This window comes from Phaethon aethereus, assembly GCF_964289735.1.
Source record: "Phaethon aethereus genome assembly, chromosome: 11".
In the NCBI taxonomy this organism is placed as follows: domain Eukaryota; kingdom Metazoa; phylum Chordata; class Aves; order Phaethontiformes; family Phaethontidae; genus Phaethon; species Phaethon aethereus.
The window spans coordinates 7,630,918-7,653,898 of NC_138587.1; the positions used below are offsets into that span (position 1 = coordinate 7,630,918).

The window sequence follows — 22,981 nt, forward strand, 5'->3', positions numbered from 1 at the left end:
GTCTTCTGGTTCTCTGGCCAGCTACAAAGAAGGGGAAAAAACATACGGTTTTGAGAGCACCAGTTTTTAGAGCAGAATGACCAAGTCACATAAAGAAGTTCCAGTGACCCTCTTGTGCAGGGTTATCATAATAGTTTTCATTTACAAGCTAATAAAAATCAAGTGGATCATTTAAAGGTTGTATTTATGTCCTCCTTTTCCTGGCTTTTACACAGAGAAATGTGTATAATTCCCCCTGCCAGTGTTTTCAGGAGCCACTTTCTCTTCTGGAATAGAACTTGAAAAACACCCCTTGTGAGAGTAAAAACAGTAGTGAACAGGTTTTTCCAGGAAGGAACAGTGTAACTACTGAAAACATGACAAAAAGCCCTTCTTTTTCAAAAGTTATCAACATTGGATGAGCACTCATTTCCAGAGCTCCTTACAGAGGCACTCTTAAATGGTACCTTTAGGACAGCCCTCCAAAGCATGCCTCAAAAACTGGAAGCCATTCAGCAAACTCTAGATACAGAGACTTGATGTTCTGTTGTCCCAGACAAGGACTGTTTGCATACAAGCAGAGCTTTGGAAACTGGAAAGCTAAATCCGCCCCCAACCCACTTTTTATACGAGGTACCTACATTAAAAAAAAAAAGAGGAGGAAAGAGTTGTTTAGAGTGTGCATGTAACTGCATGCACATGGGGAGGTGAGGGTTTGGTTTCCGTAAACATAACATGTCAATCGTTTTTTAATAATGGAAGAATAGATGGGGAATTGCTGGGAGACCACAGAACTAGAATAAAGTTGTAGGAATGCTTCTGGACATGTATGGCACTAAGTGGGAAGAATGAAGCAACTTCTTTCATTTTTGCTCTGAACTCACCTCATGATACAAGGTGTGGGAGAGAATCCGGATGGTACTTGAGGAAGGAGAAACCTGGGCCCTTTGCTTGACAACCTCAGATGGAACCCGTATGAGGCATGCAACCTGCAAAAGAACCATATGTTCAGAGAGCAATTCCTTTTGCTGCCTTACTCTTCATGTAGCAGACACATCTGGAGATTGTTCCACGTACAGAAACCTGAGAAACGAGGAAATAATTTTTGTAATTAAACAAGCTGAACTTAAAAGCTGTTTATGAGCAGCTTATGTATTTGCTTTGAGAGCCATGTACTTTCTGAACACAAAATTGCACTAGCAGAAAAATGGAAGTACCCTTGAAATTTTTAACTTCCAACATAGAAGTAGATTTGGGTGGGGAAAATCACCAATGAAACCAGAATTTTGAAGACATCCTGTCTTTTGGCAGTCAAAGGAATTTTTCCCCCCCACTTTCACAGATCTAAACTGAAGATTCAGTACTTGAAGAACAACAAACTTCTTTTCTAGGTAGTTCCTTTCTGCCCTCTAGTGACTGACAGCAAGAAACACTCCTGTTAGCTTTAGATGCACACAATATATTCAAGGTTTACCTTAAAACGCACACTGGATTTCATTCAAGGTGAAGCGTTGGATTGATTCTTTCCTACACAATGAATTTACTAGGCAAGAAAGGCCCCTGCAGTTGAATGTAATAACGTGTCTGCCACCACAAAGCTCCAGTTTTTCTGAAAAAGCCAGACCTGGTTTCACCTCTCACTTCAGCTTCAGGTGGGAGTTAAGCTTGCGTGCACATAATTTTGAGGAATGAGGATCCTGAAGCATTGGGAGTTAGAAGCCTCTCATCTCTCTAGAAAATGCCTGTTTGTCAGCAATTAAACTTTTAAGAGAGTTTGCCTTCAGTTGGCCCCAGGGATACTTAAAGCAGTGCTGGGACTGGTGACAAAACATTGGAGATTGCCAGATTTTCAGCCTTCCTCAACCCCAGCCTGTGCCGGGCTCAGGAACACACTGTGGTTCCTAGACATAAAGACGATCAACCGAGTACTTCAAGTCAAGAGGAACCTAGGTGAAAGCTGTCCATCTGAAGTGGCAAACCAAGCTGGCAACTCAGAAAATCACATCTGCCAAAGACAGTTCAGGAATTCACTGACGGATTGCACAGAGACAGTAACTTGAGTGGTCATTTGTGGGTAACATGGCACAAGGTTTAAGTTCCATTTTCACAGAGACCAAGAAAAAGCCTGTTGTCCTGTTACATTCCTACAAGTTTACCAGACAACAATATCCAAAAGTCATTACAAACAGATCTAACTCCATATGCTTTTCAATTCTTGGGGTCAAAAATAACAAGTGACCCCAATCTGTCAAGAAAATAAGAACTGTCAAGTTTTTTGATAGTTCAGCATAAATATTTATAGAACTTCATGCTTCATAACACTCCATGTCCTTATATTATCTTTTTATTCCTTAAAAATATGGAGGCAGGAGGAAAGCTTAAAAAAGGCTCGGATGAAAACAATCTAGTCAATCAAGACCAGACAAAGAGCGCAGCGTGGCTTCCTGACATCTGGGGTGCTGCAGTTTTGGCAGGAGAAGGGTGGCTACAAAGTAATGTCTCCATTTCCCCCAGACTACTTGGGGTGCATTTCATTTCAAATTAACTTTGATGTTTCTCCCATTTGAATTTGCGCTTACAAGGGAATCTGTGGCTGCACAAGAACAAAGACAGTGATTACATTGTGCTGTTATGAAAGGAAATAAAGGCTCGTGTCACCCGGGCTGCGCTGTCAGATTAGCTCCATAGGGCACTTCTGGTACCAAAAAAGCCATAAGCTGCAACTGCCAACATCAGACTGAAGAGTGACATTTTCACTGTGCACCTGAACTTACAATCTGTTACCTTATTTGTTCCTACATGTGTACCTTACTATGAATAACAATCTGAGCAGTCTTTTGATGTCAAACATGGGTCTCTAAAGGGAAGTATGCAAGATTAAGTTCACGTACCTTATTAGCCCACAAGGTTAAAAAAGTAACAACCTGGGACAGATGGGTGCAGTAAAAATCTCAAATCTGTTATGCTCAGATCTCAATCACTGCAGCACCTTCCGGGTAACGCTGCCAAAGCTAAAAGAACATGATGCACATCTCCACAGTTTGCTTTGTTAGCTAGATATGTTCAAGCAGCACCAGTATGATAAGTATGAATTCTCTTAGTGCAGTGTTAAGTTTTCAGACATCTGAAAGCTGCAAGCAAACTGCATGAGCAAGGGTGAAAGATATAATTGTGTGGCTGCTCCACAGTAACTGTCCACATATATGCTTTTACCTGCATTGACTACTAGATAAACATGGAAAACAGACACTACCATCACCTCACATGGTGGGACCCCATTCACCTCCCTAATCACCAAAATCCCAGAAAGAAATTGCTTTTTAATCTCTTAGTTGCTCACAGAGATGTACCTGTTGCTTGCCACAGAAGAACACCATACAGCCTGCCAAACTCAGGCCATTCCTGGCACATCCTACAGGTTCTGGGGATGACCCTGTGACAAATGAGCTCTCTGCCGAATATCTGCATAGCCAGACATGGACAGAGTAGAGCAGGGGGTCCTCAGCTACCTCAGCCGACATTAGGGCATCAGACAACAGCACCCTGTTGATAGGAACCACGCTCATTTTTCTAAGCAAGCTCTGGAGCGAGGAGTTATTCCCGTCTTTTGATGGGAGCATAAAAGACAGAATCAAGATCCTAGAGACCAAGTTCAGAGGAAAAAAATGGGTGTTGCCCTATAAGCTCCTTCCTTATTTACCCGGTCAGGTAATACATTTCTCCAGTTTTCAGACTATCTCCCGCATATCAATGCATGTGTATACATACCATAGGCAGGAAGACAGTAACACTGAAACAAGGCTCAAGGATTTTTAGATTTAAGCTTCGAACAACCCCAATTTTACAGCTACAAGCAAAGCTATTCGTAGTTTACAGAGTACGTGAGCAGAAATGACAATATTCGTATCTATTGTCTTTCTAGCCTTTTAATACTATAACCACTTCTGAACAAAAAGAATACTGAATTTCAAAATCCTTCTCTAAAATCATTACAAGGTCAAAGGGTGACTCCAGAGTTTAGACGCAAACCTAAGTGCATTTTTAATTTACTGACTTGCATTAGCCAGATAGCGACAAAAGCTAAAAATAGGACTATTTTGCTAACATTTATCTATGTATTGCTAAGACAGTATATCTTCCAATTAGATGAAGGTAATTTTTTTTTCCTCTGTCAGTTCAAGGAAGTGTTTTAACTTTTGGATACTACTTGCATGCGTCAATGCTGCCATCTCCTGGTCGGATTCAGGTTGGAACCAGACTTTCCTGGTTGGTCTGACCCGTGGACAGATCACGAAAAATGACCTGTGCAATTAAAGTCTCAAAAGTGCCTTGAAGTCCACACAAAGACTCTTTATATATACCATTTTAAATAGTTTGTTTTAAGTACATCTGAAAGCTGTTCCTATGTGGCCTATGTAGGTAACAGAAAATAAGATCTGCTGCAAATAGCACCAGGAACCTGCACAAAGCATTTTGCATGGACTCACCTAAGTTGATTGGAAACACGTTATCTTAAAGCACTAACTTCTGCATAGGGGCCAATCCTACTTAAAGCTGGAGCATCTGTTCAGAGTTAGGCAGTACTCATCTAATTCATCAGCAGAAGGCTACCAAGCATTTTTCTCTAGTCAATTAATGCAAGACATAATAAAAAAGAATGAAGAGGGGATAGCCCTGCTTACAAGGGGGTTTGGTGCAAGTAGGTCACCCAGGCCTTGATGATTCAATAGCCAGGGAACTGCAAAAGCTGCAAGATATACACAGCTCACTGCTCATTCAGGGAAACCAGCAAACACAGCCTACTATGAAAATGGCTGACAACAACTTCCAACCAAAAGGAGTTTTTTGCTGGTTTTTTTTTTTTTAAATGATTTTGTCGTTAATGTGACAAAGAATCTGAAGTAGCTGGTTGGACTAGAAAGAACCTATGGCATTGCCACTGCAAATTCTGGAGTAAGCATTTATCTTACAAAGCACCATGACACCACTTCTAGTCTACTAGCAGGTCCTTGCTCCTCTATCCAGTATGTTCTGCTCTTTAGGCAAAGCCAAACATAAGACAATGACAACATCTTTAGAAAAAGAGCACAACTCCTTCTGGTTGTCAGAGCTACATTAACATATCCCATTTCGATTGACAGCCTTTTGCTTCCATCCTTTGTGCTCCAGGCTAACTGTTTTCTATATGACTGGTTTTGTAGGATTTAGCAGAGAACAAAAGATAACATGTGCATTTGGTTTTAGGCACCTATACTACAGTTTGACCACTCACTTTGCAAGCATGATTTGTGCATGAGATGTATCCAGAAACATTTGAAAGAGGACAGAGCAGGTGTTAGATTTGGTATTAAGGACTTTATGCCAGGTGTTTAAACTGGGTTGATGCATGGCAGGTTTTTCTCAGAACTGGGGACACAGCTGGTACAACACTATTAGCAGCTTTGTACCTCTAAGGAGAACAGCTTGAGAAAGCATTTTCTCATGCAGCCTGGCATGCACATTTTACAGCTAACTATCCGACTCACTCTAGCTCCCACAACCATATGGTCTGAGCACTTATCTTCAATAAGAGACAGATATTACCCATGCTCTTAAGACAGACTACTGAAGTGCAAAGACTAAGAGCCCATTCAGTTAAGATGCTGGCACCTGATGTGCTTCCTCCTGGATAACAAGCTGATCTATTCTCTGCACTAACTGGGGCTTGGGTGAGGATCAAGACCAATTTTTTTTCCACTTAGTAATTAGCCAGCCATTCTGCTACAAGGCAGGAGAAGAGTAGCCCGAGGACAGAGAACTGTTCTGGAATACATTAGCAGCTGGTGATTTAGGAACCTGCACTCAGTGACTGCAAACAAACGTCTGGCTTGCATAGCTAAGCCTGCTTTGAAAACTGGGTACAGAAACATGCCATAAGCTCCAGAAAACATTTCTGTGTTGTAGCTTTAAATGCTTTAGAACGCTTTATAAAGGATTTTCATTTTAAATTTCCCAAGCAGAAGGTTTGTCTTAATGACTTTATCTGAGTAGGCTAAGAAGCTTTAATTGATGTTCACCATCTAAATATAATTTAATACTTAACACAAAACTAAAGGAACATACCTGGGGAGAGTTATTCTTAAATATCATTTGCATAAGTTTATTCTTAACCAAAAAAGAATCTAATTTATGACACTATACAACTTTGTATCCAGAGAGCAGAGACTTTAAACTAAACCTCACAATACCTGTGCAAGATAATTACTAACCCATTCGGGAGAAAAAGCTGCTGCACAAAAATGACAACAAAGAGGCTACGACTTACCAAGGGATGTATGTTTAGGCTGCAGTCAATCTGGTAACGAAATCCTAATCTCTCATCCCATTCTTGAAGGTCAGAAGGATTGCCTGCTCCAACATAATGTAGAAAGAGCAAGAAAAACAGCAACTCTAAAACCCCATTCAAAGAGAAGCAGCAATAAAGATCTTTTTGGTGTTTTGGGGTGTTTGTGTTTTTTTCTGGTTTTAGTGTATGGTGTTTTAAGTGCCCTCTGCATTAACCCTGGCCATACTCCTGCAGACAAAAGCTACCTTATAGCTCAGGTTTGGTTTGTTGCTGTTTTGTTTGTGGTTGGTGTTTTTTTTTTTAATATAAAAAAATGTTGCTTCCCAAAATACATTAATAAATATAACATAAGCATCTCAATTTCTATGCCAGATGCTCCCTTCTAAGTAGGATGTTACTATTTTTAATCTGAAACATGGAAAATGTCCTTTTCCATTGCTCAGAGAACTGAATGACTAAATAGGAGAGTCTAAAATGAAGAGATCTTAAATTGCACTGATTTCCTTTGTATCCTGAAAAAGAAGAGGAAATTTCCCTCTTGGTTCAAGCCAGAGGGTCTCAAAAAAACCTTGAATTCAGCACTGCAGCTTTCCATGCCTCTCCAAACTCTCTAAGCTTATGTTTGGCTCTTCAGATCTCACTGGGATTCCCCTCTCTGACAGAGAAAAAAAATGAACTTTTTCAATGCAGTATTATAAGATTAGTAAAGGGTTTCATCCTCCAAATAATTGTTTCTAAACTCTGGTCACAACTTTTTGATTGAGAATGTTAGATAGCAGGGGAGGTGAGGAGTATAAGATGTATCTGTAGACCAAAGATAAAATGTCTCACCCTTTCCATGGCCAGGAAAATTAACAGAAAAGTGGAGAAAACTTGAAATATGCTTTTGGTATTTGGTTTCATATTTTCTTTGAACAGAGAAGCCTGAGCTGCTGCAATCATAGACCCATAACACTTAAAACACCAATAAACCTTCATCTAAATAATTGCTGCCCTTTTGACCACGACAGAACAAAAATTTAAGTTTTTACAGTCTGTAATTTGCTGTGGGTCACAACTCAAGTAATGAACAAGCCCTTCCACATGTGCTTATCAGCAGGCTGTGCTACCTGCTAAAGCACAACTGAAGTTGAGAATTGAAGCATTAACACCTATTTTAATGAGGAAATTGTCTCCAGGGATGAGAAAAACTGCCCAATATATGTACTGTCCACTACCAGTTTCTGCTTTAAGTGACAGCCCTAGAGAAAAACTGTTCATCTTCAAAGTAAAAACCTCAGAATATGCTAATCTTATTTTCCCCCTCCCACACTCATGCACGGCATGGATGTGCCCTTCCAGCACAGTTAAATTCAGTGCTGTGCAAAGCTGCTGGGGTCATGAACAGGTGACTCCACCCCTAATTTAAACCCCATGGAGAGAACAAGTTTTGACTAATGGGCTCTGGATGGGAAAGCTTAGACAATGCCAAGCTCTTTGTCCCATCTCTTCCTGACTGACACAATAAGGCCTTCATTAATTTAACTGCAGCTCCCCTGTATGCTGGCAGGAAACATTTCTTCAAAGAGCAATCTCACCCAGCACGATCCCTCAGATCTCAGCACTACCCAGAGTGTAAAAACATACTATTTCAGAAATGACACCATTCACAGGGACTGAATGTCACAAGCATGTGGAAAACCAAAGCTTCTGCATAAACGTTTTCAATGTCCTCCAAGTTTCCACCTTAGATGACTTCAACTGAATCTGCAGAGCTGTTTCGCAGACCATTATTTGATCCTGTCATTGTCAATCCTAAATTAGCTCATTATTGCTTTCCAGAGCTCCCACCTCCTTGCTCCAGAGCATCATCTGCACCACCACATACTTCTCCCTTCACAATGACCATCTTGGCTGAGCATTTTCACTGCAGCTGCCTGAAGTCCTCAGCTGGCTCCCTGCACATCACTTCAGTAGCTCTCTCAACATGGGCTTCTGCCCCTCTCTCAGAATTCCTTCCCCATGCGTGGCTCTTCAATTGCCCAGCTACATGCCCTACAATTCTTGCTTGTGGGTTCCCTGCCTCACTCTCCATCAGCCCTGTCAGATACACCTTGGAAAATGTTTTTTTTCCTCAAACAGTGGAAATTTGTGCTGAGCTCTCTTCACAGCAAGGAGAAACTCATACCCCAATTATATCAGTTAACAGGCAAAGAAGAGGGAAAGTTTGTGAAGCTGACAAGGCTGACACTAAATACTTCTTTATTTCTCACTGCAGATGTTTTGAAAGTTTGTGTGCTTTGCATAACTAAATTGGTCTTCCAAAGTTTAATCAATGTAGAGTTTTGTTTCCTTTCTAAAACTAAACCTAAAACTTACCGAAAGTGGCCTCCTGTTACACACATCTCTTTTATACTCCAGCACAAGCTAAATGTCCCTCAGATTTTGAAGTTCCTCAGTACCAACAATTGGTTTAAATTCGAGTGGCAAAAATCAGTCAGCTGAATAGCTTAAAAAAAAAAAAATCTTCCTTAACCTGGTTGATGCTTGAATAATAAACTACTACCACATTTAAACACAGAAAGCCTTAAAGCCAAAGAAGAGTAGACCCTTAATTCAACCTACAGAATTGTCTGCATGATCCAATCTAACCCAGCAACTCTTCCACCACTGAGAGTCTGTTAAACTTATTTTATAAGGCTTAAGAAACTAATCACATCTACCAGCCAACTGTTCTTTTAGCAAAAGTAGCATGGTGCATCCCATCCAGCAGAAAACTCTTTCCAAGGAGCCAAGTGGGGTCAGGCTGTGTTACAGGAGGACAAATGTTAATGAGATTCCAGGCAAGAGAACACAGGCAATATTTTCTGAAAACACATTAAGTCTCCTGTTGAAAGATGACTAGTATTTTACAGTTTGCTCAGTCTCTTGGGGTTATATTGGCCCAGAACACGGAAATTTCAGCTACATCGTATTTTATTAAGTATTTTCCTTTAATTGATCCCTTACTCTTTCCTACAGCCTTTTCACCTAAAGAATTACAGGCTTGTCCACATATGGAGCTATTCAGAAAGAGTTATTCCTGACAAACCCTGTACAGAATCTTATTTTGGAATAAACTTACCTTAAACTATCTCAAACACTTCCAAAGCTGACTCCAGCAAAATATGTTGCAAGCCAGGAAATACATCAGGAAATACTTTTAAATTATTTATTTCTCACTTATACTCTGTAACCCAAATTAGCTTTCCTCCATAGACATTTTGAGCTGCAAATATTTCTAAATCAGCTAAATATCAGCCCTACGATTGAAAGAAAAGAGATCACAACCATCAAGCTTCTACCCTTTACTGCAAGTAGCATGTCCTCTAAGCCCTGAATTGAGTAGGTAACACAAAGCAATCTAGGAAAGGCATATGATGAAGAGGCAGCAATACATGCCGTTAACATGGAGCATACAAGAGAATGCTGGCACGGGTAGCTGGTTAGGTGTTTGACAGTTCTTAATTTGCTGTTTCAGCCTTTAATTGTATGATGAATTTGTTGGCAGCATTTGTGGATTTATGCCTCCATTCATCTTTATTTACAACCAATTTTCAGCTGCAGCTCTAATTTGAGTTTCCATCCGCTCTAACTATTCTCCTTCTTCACTAGCGCTTAATGGCAGTAGTCTCACCTTCACAGGCATCTTCCAACCACTGCTTAGTTACGCTTCTGCATAAGGATTTAGCAAAAATCCTGCAGCATCTGTATTGCAGACCTGACCTCACCTAGATTAATTTATGAATATTTCAAAATCCACCATGATTAATTCAAAAGACCACCTACGTTGCTGCACTCTCCACCACTGCTCATCTTACCAGGGTCGGCACATTCCCCTCCTCAATGCCTATATGCATCCAGATACACACAGCACAAAAGACACAGTCACACCTAAAATGACAGGCACTGATCAATGCAAATAGCAAAAAAAGCTTAAGTACTGTGGAAGAGGTCCCATCAAACTTTGACTGCTGTCAGACTTTGAGATACTACTTTGAATACTATGGTCTGCCAGCCCATACTACACTGCTCGAGAAGAGATAGTATGCAAAGAGGAAAATGCAGCTTTTTATTTTTAAAAAGTTTTGTCCATTTATTAGTTCAGTTTTTAGAAAAGGGATAGTTAAAAATTCAGAGCCATAGCCCAAAGTCTAGACACAATAAGTACTAAATCACTTCTTTGTTGCAGCAGACGATTGTTGATTTAGAAGCAATTCTCCCTAGAGTGACCAACTTGCCTGTTGAACTGAAAAGCCACATCTTCAAACATTCAAGTCTTGGAGTTTCAAATTGCTAAAAATCTTAACTCCATGTCTGATGTGAGCAGCTGTTTTATCTCTGTTAGATTAGGCTCCTGCAAGATGATCTTCTAGGGCTTACAACGCTGTAAAACCCTGACCAATTATCCTGCTGGAGATTCTTTCATGATATTATTCTGTGGATTTGTCTGACTCGTGCTTCTCCCTTTTCCTCAGAACAGGCATTAATAGCAACTTTCTTCTCTGACCTAGCCAGTTACTCTCATGGAATTCTTACCAATACACTTTTGGAGGTTCCTGCTCTTCTATTAAACTGAAAATAGTTAACTGTTTCAAAAGATACTGCCAGGGCAGAGGGGAAAAAGGGAGAGATACATGGACAGAAAGGGAGAGACAACATGATGTCTAAAATGCACAGCCCCCCCAAAAAACCCAAGCCTAAAATAATATAAAACATGCAATTTCCTTCTTTATTTGAATTAAAAGCACATTCAAAATGACATTCTACAGAATGACTTGTAAACTGTAAACTTGCTTGCATTTGTGCTTGCTTCTTCAAAGAAACAAGATAGGACTAGTAGAGAAAGCTAACTGAATTCCCCAGAAAGATAATTCCTGCATTAAAGAAGCTTTCTTATTTGACACATCCCAACAGCAGATAAAAAAATTCCCAAGTTATTAATACTGAGGGTCAGATGCTAATCACAGATGAACCACACACTTTGCTCTTATCACAGAACTATCTTAAGTGGCAACACACTGGAATACACAAGTAAGCCTGGAATTTCACCTTGAAATACCTGTCCTCACCTTGCCCTGTGGAGCCACATGATCCTCTCCCCGCAGTGAAGTGACAAACTTTTGGACATTTCAATTCAAATCGATTCAACATTCCTCCTTTCTCAAATTTTGGGAAAAAGTTAAGTGTGAGACTATGCCAAAATCCTTCTTGGTGAAGACCGCCAAGCTTATTATTTTCAAAGGGAGCAGTCCCTACCTAACCATTCTGAGCTGTCTCAGAACACAGCCGAGGTTTCCATTTTTTCCTATGAGGTTCATGCTCTACCAAAGCCTCATAGGTAGCCCGAGTCCTAGGATTCTTGCAGCCAGACCAGAAACACCCTTCTAGACGCATGAGCTTGTTGAGCATTTATACAACTCAAGGGACCACAGTGCAGAGCCACTGAAGCAGAATGAAAACAAGCCAGATGAGGAACAAAGTATCATGGCTACATCAGACTCAAAATTTAACAGGACAAAGAAATGCAGGCACAGTTTCGCTAACGTGACTAGGCAGCTGTCAGGATCTGAGTTACTCTGTCTGGTGCTATGGCATACTCTGTAGACACACCATTTCATTACAAGTAACCTGGGATCTGGCAGCCTTGGGTATGCACTGCACAGCATCAACACATCTCCAGCGCTGGAATCCTAAACAGGATTGTCCTTCACAAGGACAAAAGCAGCTCAGTAACTTCAGCTACTAATTTACTTCCAGAGCATGGTCATTACCACTAGCTGCCAAAAGAACAGGACATGTATCTCCCATCCTGGTCCTTAGTCCTCCCCCACACTTTCTCTCACAAGTGAGCTGGAAGTCAGGTAGCTTGCTCTCCTACAGAGTGGAAGGAGACAATGTCACCGAAAATAGCCAATCAAAAATAAAATAAAAGGCCAAAAAGATTATAAGAGTGAAGCTGATATTTACAAGCAAGAGCCCAAAACTTCCACTAAATATCTTGCAAAGCTCAGATTGTAACCATAACAATATCTAAATATTAGATGGAAAAGGCTGTTGTCAGCTAGCTTCTCTAGAACATGATCCAAACGACTTTATTCTCACCTCCACGGAAAAGCCAGCAGGATGTAAAATAAATTGTGCCAAATCCAGCCACTTTGGCACTCACGAAGGAAATCTCATCGGTCAAACTGGGACAACCTTCAAATTGTCCCATAAAATCATGTTTTCAGGAGGCTGGTGGAGGACACTCAGAGGGGGACTTCTCTTTATCAAAGTTTCTCATAATTAATCGTATACACTGTCATATTAAACTGACCTAAAAAAATTCTGTACAAATCAATCTGGAACTGTACAATAAACTCTGGATCTGCAAGATGCACCTGGTTACTATTTAAAATGGGTATTAGGAGGTTAAAAATACTGCTCCTTCTCAGAGTTGCTTACATAGCCTTAGAATTTTAGAAGTAAAGTTTTCGAACATCTGGTTTTCCTTTCCACTCCCTATGATATCATGTTTTCCAAGCACATTTGGCAGCTCACCGTAAAGATACGGACAGACTAAACATACAGGGCAATGTAGAATAAAGATGAAAAATTCCAAAGCCCTGGATGCAGTAAATGTGTTTCCTATCTCCAAATTTCACAGTTACACAAGCGGTATAATAAGGTGTCCCCCCCAAACTCGGTAACTCATGTGTTCCCCAACCTTCTTGATGAGATGACATACCATATACTGGCCCTCTAGAGTTTTGCCTGTGTCTTTAAGTAATATTTCATGTATTATGGGATATTCAGAGACCCTATACAGCAAGACTGAGTTATAGGAAAAAATAGCTATGTTTAACAGGGTCAGATTTTGTACGTACTTTTCTTTATCTTACTCTGGGAGAGGAGATTAGCCTTCTATATTCCTCCTGCCTAAAAGGAAAAACAAAAACACCTCCGTGCTACAGCCACTGCCTTTTTACTGCTTGATTTTGTGCCTCCTAGCCTGGAACTGGGAAACTGGACCAAGCCAGGTCCAGAGGACTGTGTTTCCCATGAATTTACACAGGCTGTAAAGAATACAGAAGAGTGGCTGTTATAAAAAACAAGAGCTCCCATTTGATTAATTTCTCCCATATATTTTAACATATCTTGACAGAGCCTTTGCATTTTTTCCTCTTCACCTATTTTATTATTTTTACTGGGTCACATTCAAAACACAGATTAGTCAGCATTAACATACCTTTAAGCTTAGCACATACTCACATTTTATTGATGCACAAGAATGTAGCTGACTCATTTACGTTCACCAGTGAAGGAGCAGCAAGCCTAGAAACCCAACATCAGTTTCTTGCTCTAAATCTTAATTTCTCCATTTTGTAAAAAAACCATTTGGAAATACAAAGAAGTGCCTTGGGAATCCTAACATAACAAGATTCTTTGGCTTATTATTTCACATTTAAAAGCAATTTATATCATAGTAATTAAAGTGTACAAAGGAGGAAAAGTATGTATTAAAAAAACTAATCGACAAAATAATAGTCCCAGTGGTTATGCCATGTTTAAAACTTAATGACTAATCTATAAAACTACAATTATAATTTTCACGCTGATGCAATTTGGCATAGTATATATATTTCCATCGATTGGCTAAGACTTTACATAAAAAAAAAGTGAGAAGATCTTGCTTTGTGCTATTTTTATTACAGGTTTATTGTAGAAAATCTCTAAATCCCCATCTCATTTATTTTACAATTCGGTTCTCCCATCACACCAAGCAGAGAAGAAAAGCTAGCAAAAAGAAGTATCTTACTAGCTAAAAAATGGCTGTTAAAATATCAGTTTCCACACCATAATGTCAGATTGCCATTTCAATGGTTATCACTATATATTTCTCTGGCCTCAGAGCAGCAAGAGCCAAGCACATGAGACAGCCCTGAGCAACTCGTTTAACTATGTTGCATCTCCATTGTCAGCCTGAAAATGAAAGCAGTAAGTACCTGAGTTGTAAGGGTCATGAGACACAGCCCACCTTGGAAAATACTGGCAACAGGCTCTGTAATCATGCAAGGAGTCATCTGTAGCCAGCTGTTCTTTGGGTGCTGCCGATTACATTATCCAATCAGAGTTTTCTCACAGAATCCTCACAGGCAGAGGATGTATACTATAAATAACCTACCCATGAAAGAAGAGACCTTTTTTCAGTGGATTTTATCACAGAGCACTGGCACATCTTTATGAGCCCAGTCGTCATTTTGCTTGATTCTGAAACAGCACTTGAGAAGCTTAAAACTCCTCTTGGATGTGCTGTTCCATGAGCTATCAGGCAGACAAGGAATGCCTTGTGCTCACACAAAAAAAGGACTATGCATTGCCATAGTGGTGAAGAACCTCTTGCTGATTTAACAGCCTTTATAGAATTTCCATGGAAATAAGTTCTGTGCATGGCCTTAAGTTAGAAATCATACCCTAACAGCACAGGCTCTAATCAAGATCAAAAAGAATCCACCTGAGGCAGCAACACAAACATATCCCACCCAGCCCTAAATCCATCACTTACTATCTCCGCCTGCCTGTAACCACTACCAGAATGGTTAGTAAGTGCTGGATTCATCTATCTTCATGTGCTTGGTATGTTAAATTACCCTGGCTGAGTCCCACGCAATCTAATCAGCATTATTTCCACAGAAGAATAAAAATTACTTGGGAATCAAAGCTGAAACCACAGAGAGCAGGGAGAGCTGAACTGCTTCCCATGGGAAGTAGCTAGGCCATGCTGCTATAATGGCAAGGCACCTAGTGCCAAGCTAAAATGGCAGAGATCCCTCTACACTCCTGGTAGCTTGGGACCAACCTACAAGCAAGCTAAGCCACCACAGGCAGTATAAATACACAGCTACCTGTAATGGAGAGAAAGAAGCCAGTGCCACAGAAGATGAAAAAACCTCAGTTAATAAAAGCATAATATGGAACCGCAGACACAATACATTTTTCTGCCCCACACCACGGGCTAAGTTTAAGTTGCAAAAGAGCCAGAAAAGCTTGTTTCATACAGCCCATTTCCCTCCCCCAAATTTGTGAAGACACAGAAATTTGCACCCCATTTCATCACTGCAGTGCCAGGAAACACCTGGGGAATGGAGGTGGACAGCACTGGCAGACGAGCAGCGGACTGTTTACAGCTGAACACCCAGCCCCAAACCCCAGCCAAGGCACTGTGCCAAACCGCAGTTAAAAATGAGAGGAGTATCTCAGGAAAAGAAGGATTTTACTGAACCTGGAATATATTTGATTCAGTTAACCCAAAGCAACCTTGCTCTTTTTGTTTGCAAATAACCTCAGAAACCATTTTTGATAACACAATATTCAAGCTTCTGGGATAAAGCATGTAGATAAAGCATCTTCAGTATTTACCTATAGACAAGTTTGCGTCTGAATCAGACAGGCATGGTCATCATTTGGTCACATCAAGAAGGGTTCTCTTTCAACACTTGCTACAGGCTATTTGCACAGGAAGTTCCTACTACAGAGCGTCACGTACTAGCTCTTGCCAGAGCTAAACTTTTAACTCTGTGGATCTACGGGTTGTCCAGTCATCCTGGCACTGCACATTGGCAATGAAATTAGTTTTATGAACTTGAACTATAATATAAAGTCACTTTCAAATACAGCCTTGACATTTCCTTAGCACTGAAAACTTTTCCTTCTCCCCAAAAAAAAAGATTCTAAGGAGCGGTCAGTATAAGCTAGGGAACAGCCCAGATATAGATTGGAAAGTCATGAGAGCAAGATGTATTTTGTTACTTAAATTCAACAGGTTAATAATTTGTAACATGCAATATAAACCAAACAGCCACCCAAACACACAATTAATTTCTGCAAAGTCCATGCCGTTAACAAGGCAACAGCAACCTAGGCATCAGAACAAGATGCTTCTCTTGTGATCTTCCTTAACGACCACCTAAAGCATTCAATAGAATTTGGTCCCAGTTATTCTGGGTATTGTACGAACCTAGGCAAAGCCAGCCATTAATTGCAGCTCTAGAACCTGCTATAAACAAAGTAATGGATTTAATGGCTAAGAAACACAGCAACTTTTCTAAAAAATGGGAGGAAAGAGTTTTCAAAAAGTTTGTATGTTGAGTTTATTTTCATTATTCACATGTATCTTTATCCTGCAATACACTAAACTAAGGACTACAGCGATCAGAGAGAGAACACGTGAAAAGCTGTCACTAAAAATATACAGACATCTATCCCAAGGCAAAAAGCTTAATTAGATTGCCCACAACACTTTCCAGTGAGACAGGCTTCATCAGGTAAGCATTACACATCTTTTGGTAAGTGAAGTTACACAGCTGCCAGTTGCCCTATCCTGTCACATCACTTTGTACATCCACTAGAACAGTCTGTTTATGAACACAGTAAAGTACTTTAGTAAATTATGTTGGCTGAATACGAATGCATGTAGGGAAGGAGAGGGAGATAATATTAATTAGTTAATACTGGTTCTTACGTGTCAAGGTGCATGGGTTTCAGATGATGGCACCTACCTACTTTACATATAACATCATTGTCGTAAGGCTATTTTAAAAATAAAACTCCTTTCCATGACTACCCCACATGAAGCTGAAAGGCTGTAAAAGCCTTTCTTGAATGTTATCACTGACGCACAACTGCTACAATGTGAAGGTGTATACAAGCTTTGGAACAATCCACACCTCCACTATCTACTGACTTAGCAAGATCAGCCAATAGGCCTACTAAGAATTGTTAAAAACTCGTTCATCTACTTTGAAACAATCCTTACAAGCACCAACACTTCATTAAAAAGAAGTAATATTTTTGTAAGAATTGTCACAAGTACAAAGATGGACACCACTCAAAAAAAAAAAAAAGTATGACACCAAACTTGAGTTTTCATAATTGAATAGTTTCCTCTCCTCCCACAGACACACAATATTTGAACTTCTTTCTTACCACCTCCCCAAGGGATGCAGCCACCATGTGTGTTGCAGGAGTCAAGTAAGACGTAGAGCCATGATGCAGCATGGATTTCACATTCTCATAGGTGATAAAAAATGCAGCAGCTGAAATTCAAGAATACATGCAGTCATTTAACTGCTCCTCCATCACAGAACTAGCACAAAAACATTTAGAGGTGGATTTTGTCACCTATTATTCCACAACTGTAGTTGAAACCAGGATATTTCTGTCCCAAAATAGTACAACAGAATCAACACAACCAGTGGGATAATTCCTTCAGTTCATGCTCCTGGCTATCACTGGCAAAATTCCCATTAATACCAAAGGTGTCAGGACTTAAGACCATATTTAGTACTGAGATATGGAAAGATGTGTTAGTCAGTCAAGAATGCCCAGCAGGTTTTGAAAAAATGGTATCTTCCATAGTCAGAGATAGGAAGAGTAGAGAGGAAGTTGTTTGGTTGAGCTGGATAGATGGTCTTTATTTTTTTTTTGGGGGGGGGTGGGGGGGGTGGGGAGGGAGGCGATGACACGGGGACGGGACGACACAACACAACACACACCAACAGCCAAATCAGCTGATTACTTGAAAAGAAAAAAAAACTAATGAAACCAACCCAAAAATTATCAAGTTACTTGATACAAGTCTGCTGCCCTGCAATGTGCAAAACTGTTCCATTAGCAGTTATTTGTAGCTTCTTCTAGCTACCATCAGTTTAGTATTTTGCACTTTAGCTCCATAAAAAAATTATTCCAAAGTTCTGAAGAACTCATAAAAGCTCTGTCCAGTGAACAAGAAACATATAAAACTAAACTGAGCATAGCAACATGAACTGTGTTTACTTACTGCAACAGTCAACTACAAAGGCACTTGCACCTTAAGGGTTACTCCTTCTCCTAAAGATAATTTCAGTTCTTAGTCATACGTTAGAAAGATAAAACCACAGTTCAGATTTTGAAGATGTAACTCCTGAAAAAACTGACATGTCTTGAGGGGGAACAGATTTTAATTGTAAAGAAGGGCTATGTGAATTGCCTTCTGCTAATCAAAAGATGTTTATCACCTCAAAAGGAGATAACAGAGCAGACAAGATAAAGAACTGAATTTTTTTATATCATCTTATGAAGGACATCAAACATCTGAAGGTGTCAGTGGATTTGTCAGCAACGTTCTTCTAACATTTACTACTGACAGCATAGCTTGCTGCTTTTTTATCCCTCCCTACAAAGACAAAATGGACAAAGGCATCAGGAATTTTAGATACCTTTTCTCTGCAAGGACTACGAGCATTTACTTTTTCAAAACTTCAGTTTCAAAATTATTCCTGATGTCTTCTCATTTTGTGTTGTAGTTGTTTCGAGGGAGAAAACAGTGGGCATAGCATCCCCAGGGCAATTGGCTCAAAGACCTCCAGTGCTCAGGCACTTTGAATTTTGATTCGTTTCCAATGCCGTGAAAGAGTGGGTCCAGGGCAAGCAAGACTCAAGCCCTCTTTGGCACCTGGAAATGCTTCAGGGTTCCCCTGTAAGTAGGACACGCTTATAAGACACATCCAGGAATGCTTCCAAGGAGTAAGGGTTGCTTTTCAGAGTAAACATGCAGCAGCCTTCATTCCAGGCTTGTTCAAAGTTTGTTCAATATTGTACAATTCTAGAAACTGCACTTCACAGCTGGACATGGACCCACAGAATCCAAACAGGAGAGGAAGCCACAGACATGAATGTCCTACACTACATAAATTCACACTTAAAGGTGACAAAGCATAATCCAAAGAAAATTTACCATTTGGAAAGGATCCTATAGCAGTGGAAGGAACACCAGCATAGATGCCACGAAAACCACCAGCCTTCCTAAATCCTTGAGGACTCTGCAGTCTTGTTTTCACAGTATCCAGGGGAAAAAGGATCAAGTCAACACAGACACCAGCAACTCCACCAGCCTTCAAGACAAAACCATGGAGTAAAGTGCATCAATATTCATAGGAGTTAATCTGTGGTGCTTATGTGAACAACTGAGGCATGCCTAAACCAAAGCTGTACCCCTTCTGAGGTCAAATTATAAACTGATATTCTTACACAGACCTCAATAGCTTCTATAGCTATAACAAGGAAGCTTCAACAAAAGAAAGTAATAAATATTATAACTTTTAAACCCTTTTTAAGGTTATTTTCAAAACAATCTCAGTGTTTTGAATAGTACAGGCACAGCAGTGCAACACTGACCCCCTGCATAAAGGCAAGATACTGAATGCCACTAAGCGAAATGACACAGTGCAGAATGACCAACACCTCTAGGAAGGTAAAGCCAGAAGCAATTCTGCTTCCCCATAAGCATCTCTAGAAAGCACATCCACATTTTTGCAGCAAACCTCTTGATTTTAAATCTTTAACACTTTAAGTGTTTCCCCCCCCCCCATTTCCTTTGTTGAACAAAACCTAAAGTAAAACTGGTTTATTTTCTTTTCCTGACAAAAGCCTATAGGGAAAAAATTGTATTAGATAAAGATGTTTTCAAAGTCATAAGGAAAAGGAGAAGGTTTTTATTCACAGTAGTTCTTAAAACCAAACCCTAAAAAATAGTCTCAACTAAAGATCAATCTTTTTCCATTGTCTGTGTTTATAGATGATTTTTAAGTTTCCCCAGGACATGACTGATCTGTAGAAAAGAACTACTTGTCAAAACAGGAAGAGGAGATTGAAAAAAACTGAAAAACTCATTAAAAAAAAAAGAAAAATATCATTAGCTAGCATTAATTCATTATGAGAGATTATTTAGATGAACTGTTATTCAGAACAGAAAACATAGTTTGAAGTCTACCTCATAGAGCAGCAGACAAGAAACAGCGGCACAGATTTTTAACTCTGCCTGAAAACAAGTCACATGTATGCTACTCTGGTTTTTTTTTCAGGGCCAACAGAGAACTTAGAGAGGTGTTCACTATCTACTACTAAAGTTTTAATCGATAAATTAATTACTCTTTTAATCTCTTTGCTATTTTGCATGAATTGATTTTTCTTCACTCTTTTTCATCAAAATCCTTATCTGCTCGAAATAGCATTGCTCAGATTTAATCTAGCCATCTGCTAAAACATGAATCAAAAGATACCAACTGCTTCTTCAGTTTTCAAAGTTCTGCCTCTTAAATGTCATTTAAATTCATGAAGCGGCTAATAGAGCCTGCCAGAAGGCGACAATACCTGTGTGCTTATGCCATCTGCAGCAAAACTAATGATTTTTAGGTAGTAAAACAACTAAAATGCACCTTCTCCTCCACCCTTCAGTAACAGCAGCATTATCAGAAGTCGAACAGCTGAAAAACCTTTACTGAGAGTTGGACATAGACATTTAAACTTAACTCCAGCAAAACGATTCAATAAAACCAGGACCGAACCCAACTGCCTTGACCCATGATCTCGCAGATGGCAGACGAGTACCCCTGGAGTATCTGGGGCAGGGAGCCGAACTCTCCCAGCAGGCCCAGGCCACAGCTCTCCTCACGCTAGCCCCGGGCGCCATGGCCGTGATTCTCCGCACAGAACCGACAGCGAGTGCCGGGTATTTCCCAGATGGTCCCTGGTTATGGAGACTGGAGGCTCTACCCGCTTGCACGCGACACTGCTGGGCGTGCCCGCTGAAAGCGGCCGTGAGGGCGGGAAACAGAGCGCGAAGCGCGCGCCTCCCTGCGCGCGCACACACACCCAGCAGCAAAGGCTGGACCCGGGCCCCGCCGCGGCCCCGACACCCCCCGCCCGGGGGCGGCTGTTGAAGCCAAGAGAAGATGCACTAAGGCGCGCTCCCGCCGCCCCTCAGCGCGGCGCCCACCTCGGGCCTGCGGCTGAGACGGCCGCGTCGCCTTGGCAACAGGCAGGCCCGGGCCCGCCTCACTCACCGCCAAGGCCGCCCAGGACTCCCGCGGCTCCATACAGAGGTGGCGATACGGGGTGGCGACACGGCGCAGCACAGACCGGCTCCCCCCACCACAGGGCGAGACTAGACCGTCCGCTCTAGCCGCGACCCGGGCGTACACACGGGCGCAGCCATGTTGCTGTCCCTGGCCCGCGGTCAGGCGGGAGCGTGCCGTCACTGCGCCTGTGCAAGAGCGCCGCACATGCGCAGAGTGGGCAACGACGCCACTGACCGCAGTCTCGCCCTTCCGTTTGCCCCCAGCGTGGGGAGAGCAGCGCTGCGCGGGCAGAGCGCTGGGCCTGGAGCCTCGCACTGAAGTGTTAGCGCTGCAAGGGCGAAAGCACCTGTCAGTTATCACTAGGTGTTAATTAGTTATTACTTAGTGGTGATTTGCTGTGCGCGAGCAGCCGTGCTGCTCCAGAAAAGGGGGGGTGAGGCACTTCCTGCCTCTGCTGCTCCTGAGGTACGGCTGGGCCCGGGTGGCCCTGAGGCGCTGGTGGGTGCTTCCACCTGCGGCTGGGATCTGCTCAGCAGAACAACCTAAGCTCATGGGGAAAAAAAGGCATTTTGAGGGGAAAACATTTCTGAAGTCACATGGGGTTTTTCCTCATTCATGACTGCAGCACAAACAGGGCTGTTCCTGTGAACAGCAGGTCAGAGCAATGCACAGGGAAACTAGTAAATCGTCCTGGCCAGGTCATCTCTCCTTCCTGTTCCCAGGAGGTGTGTTAGCTCTCCTTGGCAGGGAAAATGCCATTTTGCGCTCCAATTCTATCAGAAACGTTTTTATATTTTGTATTTGTGTCTCAGGTCTCTGTCCCTCTCCGCAAAGGACATTCAAATCAGCGGTGGTTTCAAATGTTGCAAAGAGGATTTTGGCACAGAGTCTTCACATAACCCTCACCCAGCAGGAAACCACACTTGAAATTACAGGAAATACAATTCTAGGGAAGAGGGAAGGGGTAGATTCTGGAGAGCACTGTAGTGCATGCAGAACCAGAAAATCAGCAGGCTGCAATTCAAGATTTCCTTGGCTGCAGCCACATCAACTTGGGATGACTTTTGGACATAGCAGCCGAGGGTGTGATGATGCCTCACTTTCTCAGCATCAGTAACGACCTTCGGGTAGCTCAGCTCCTCTTCATCAAAGTGCTAAGGGTGTTTGCAGGTGGGAAGGACTATGCTGCCCGGTCCTGTAACTTCTGCCCGCAGCAGCATAGTGATTGACATCAAAGTGGAGTTGCCAAGTCCAGCAAATTTATTACAGCTGTCTCGCAATGCTCTGATTTTTTTCCTGAACTGCCTCAGTCCCCAGGGACAGGTGATGTTAGAGCAGTCTTCATTTTCATTTGAGTGAAAAGCTCAAAGCTCTGTAGGCAAAAATAGAAACAACCTGAATGTATGATATTTCTCAACCTCCTTTAATTTTTAAGGGAGCTCCTTGGGTTTTCTGGTCCTAACTTACAATTTTTATGATAATCTGGTGGGTTATCAGTACTTTATTTTAATTTAGGCTTTGCTGTGTTTATTGAGGATCACTTCTTGGTTTCATATCAGGACATGATCAAACAAGTGGACTTCTTTAATATTACTAGCACACCTGTTCCTGGTATGGCTGCCTGACCTCCTTTCCTCCAACGCCTGCGAGATGTGCGAAGCCTAAGGCAGACCAGTTTGCTGTCATAGGAATGAATTCCTGAGAATCTTGGTTCTGATTCCTGGAAGAAGCAGAAGCCACAGTTACATATTGTAGCTGCAATGTAGCGAAGACTGGACTG

At 41.4% G+C, this 22,981-nt stretch overlaps 1 protein-coding gene across 1 annotated transcript in view; it reads right to left on the minus strand.

Moving 5' to 3' along the window:
* Nucleotides 1-21,496, minus strand: part of SLC25A26 (solute carrier family 25 member 26) — a gene marked incomplete at its 3' end in the record, with an annotated part of 87,614 nt that extends 66,118 nt beyond the window's left edge. Inside the window, exons 1-4 of the mRNA XM_082004841.1 lie at nucleotides 21,187-21,496; nucleotides 19,080-19,236; nucleotides 17,291-17,400; nucleotides 864-968 (exon numbers count right to left, since the gene is read on the minus strand). Of these exons, the coding sequence (XP_081860967.1) occupies nucleotides 864-968; nucleotides 17,291-17,400; nucleotides 19,080-19,236; nucleotides 21,187-21,219 (405 nt within the window). The 5' untranslated portion in view covers nucleotides 21,220-21,496. The remainder of the gene's footprint in view (nucleotides 1-863; nucleotides 969-17,290; nucleotides 17,401-19,079; nucleotides 19,237-21,186) is intronic.
* Nucleotides 21,497-22,981: the final 1,485 nt, after the last annotated feature.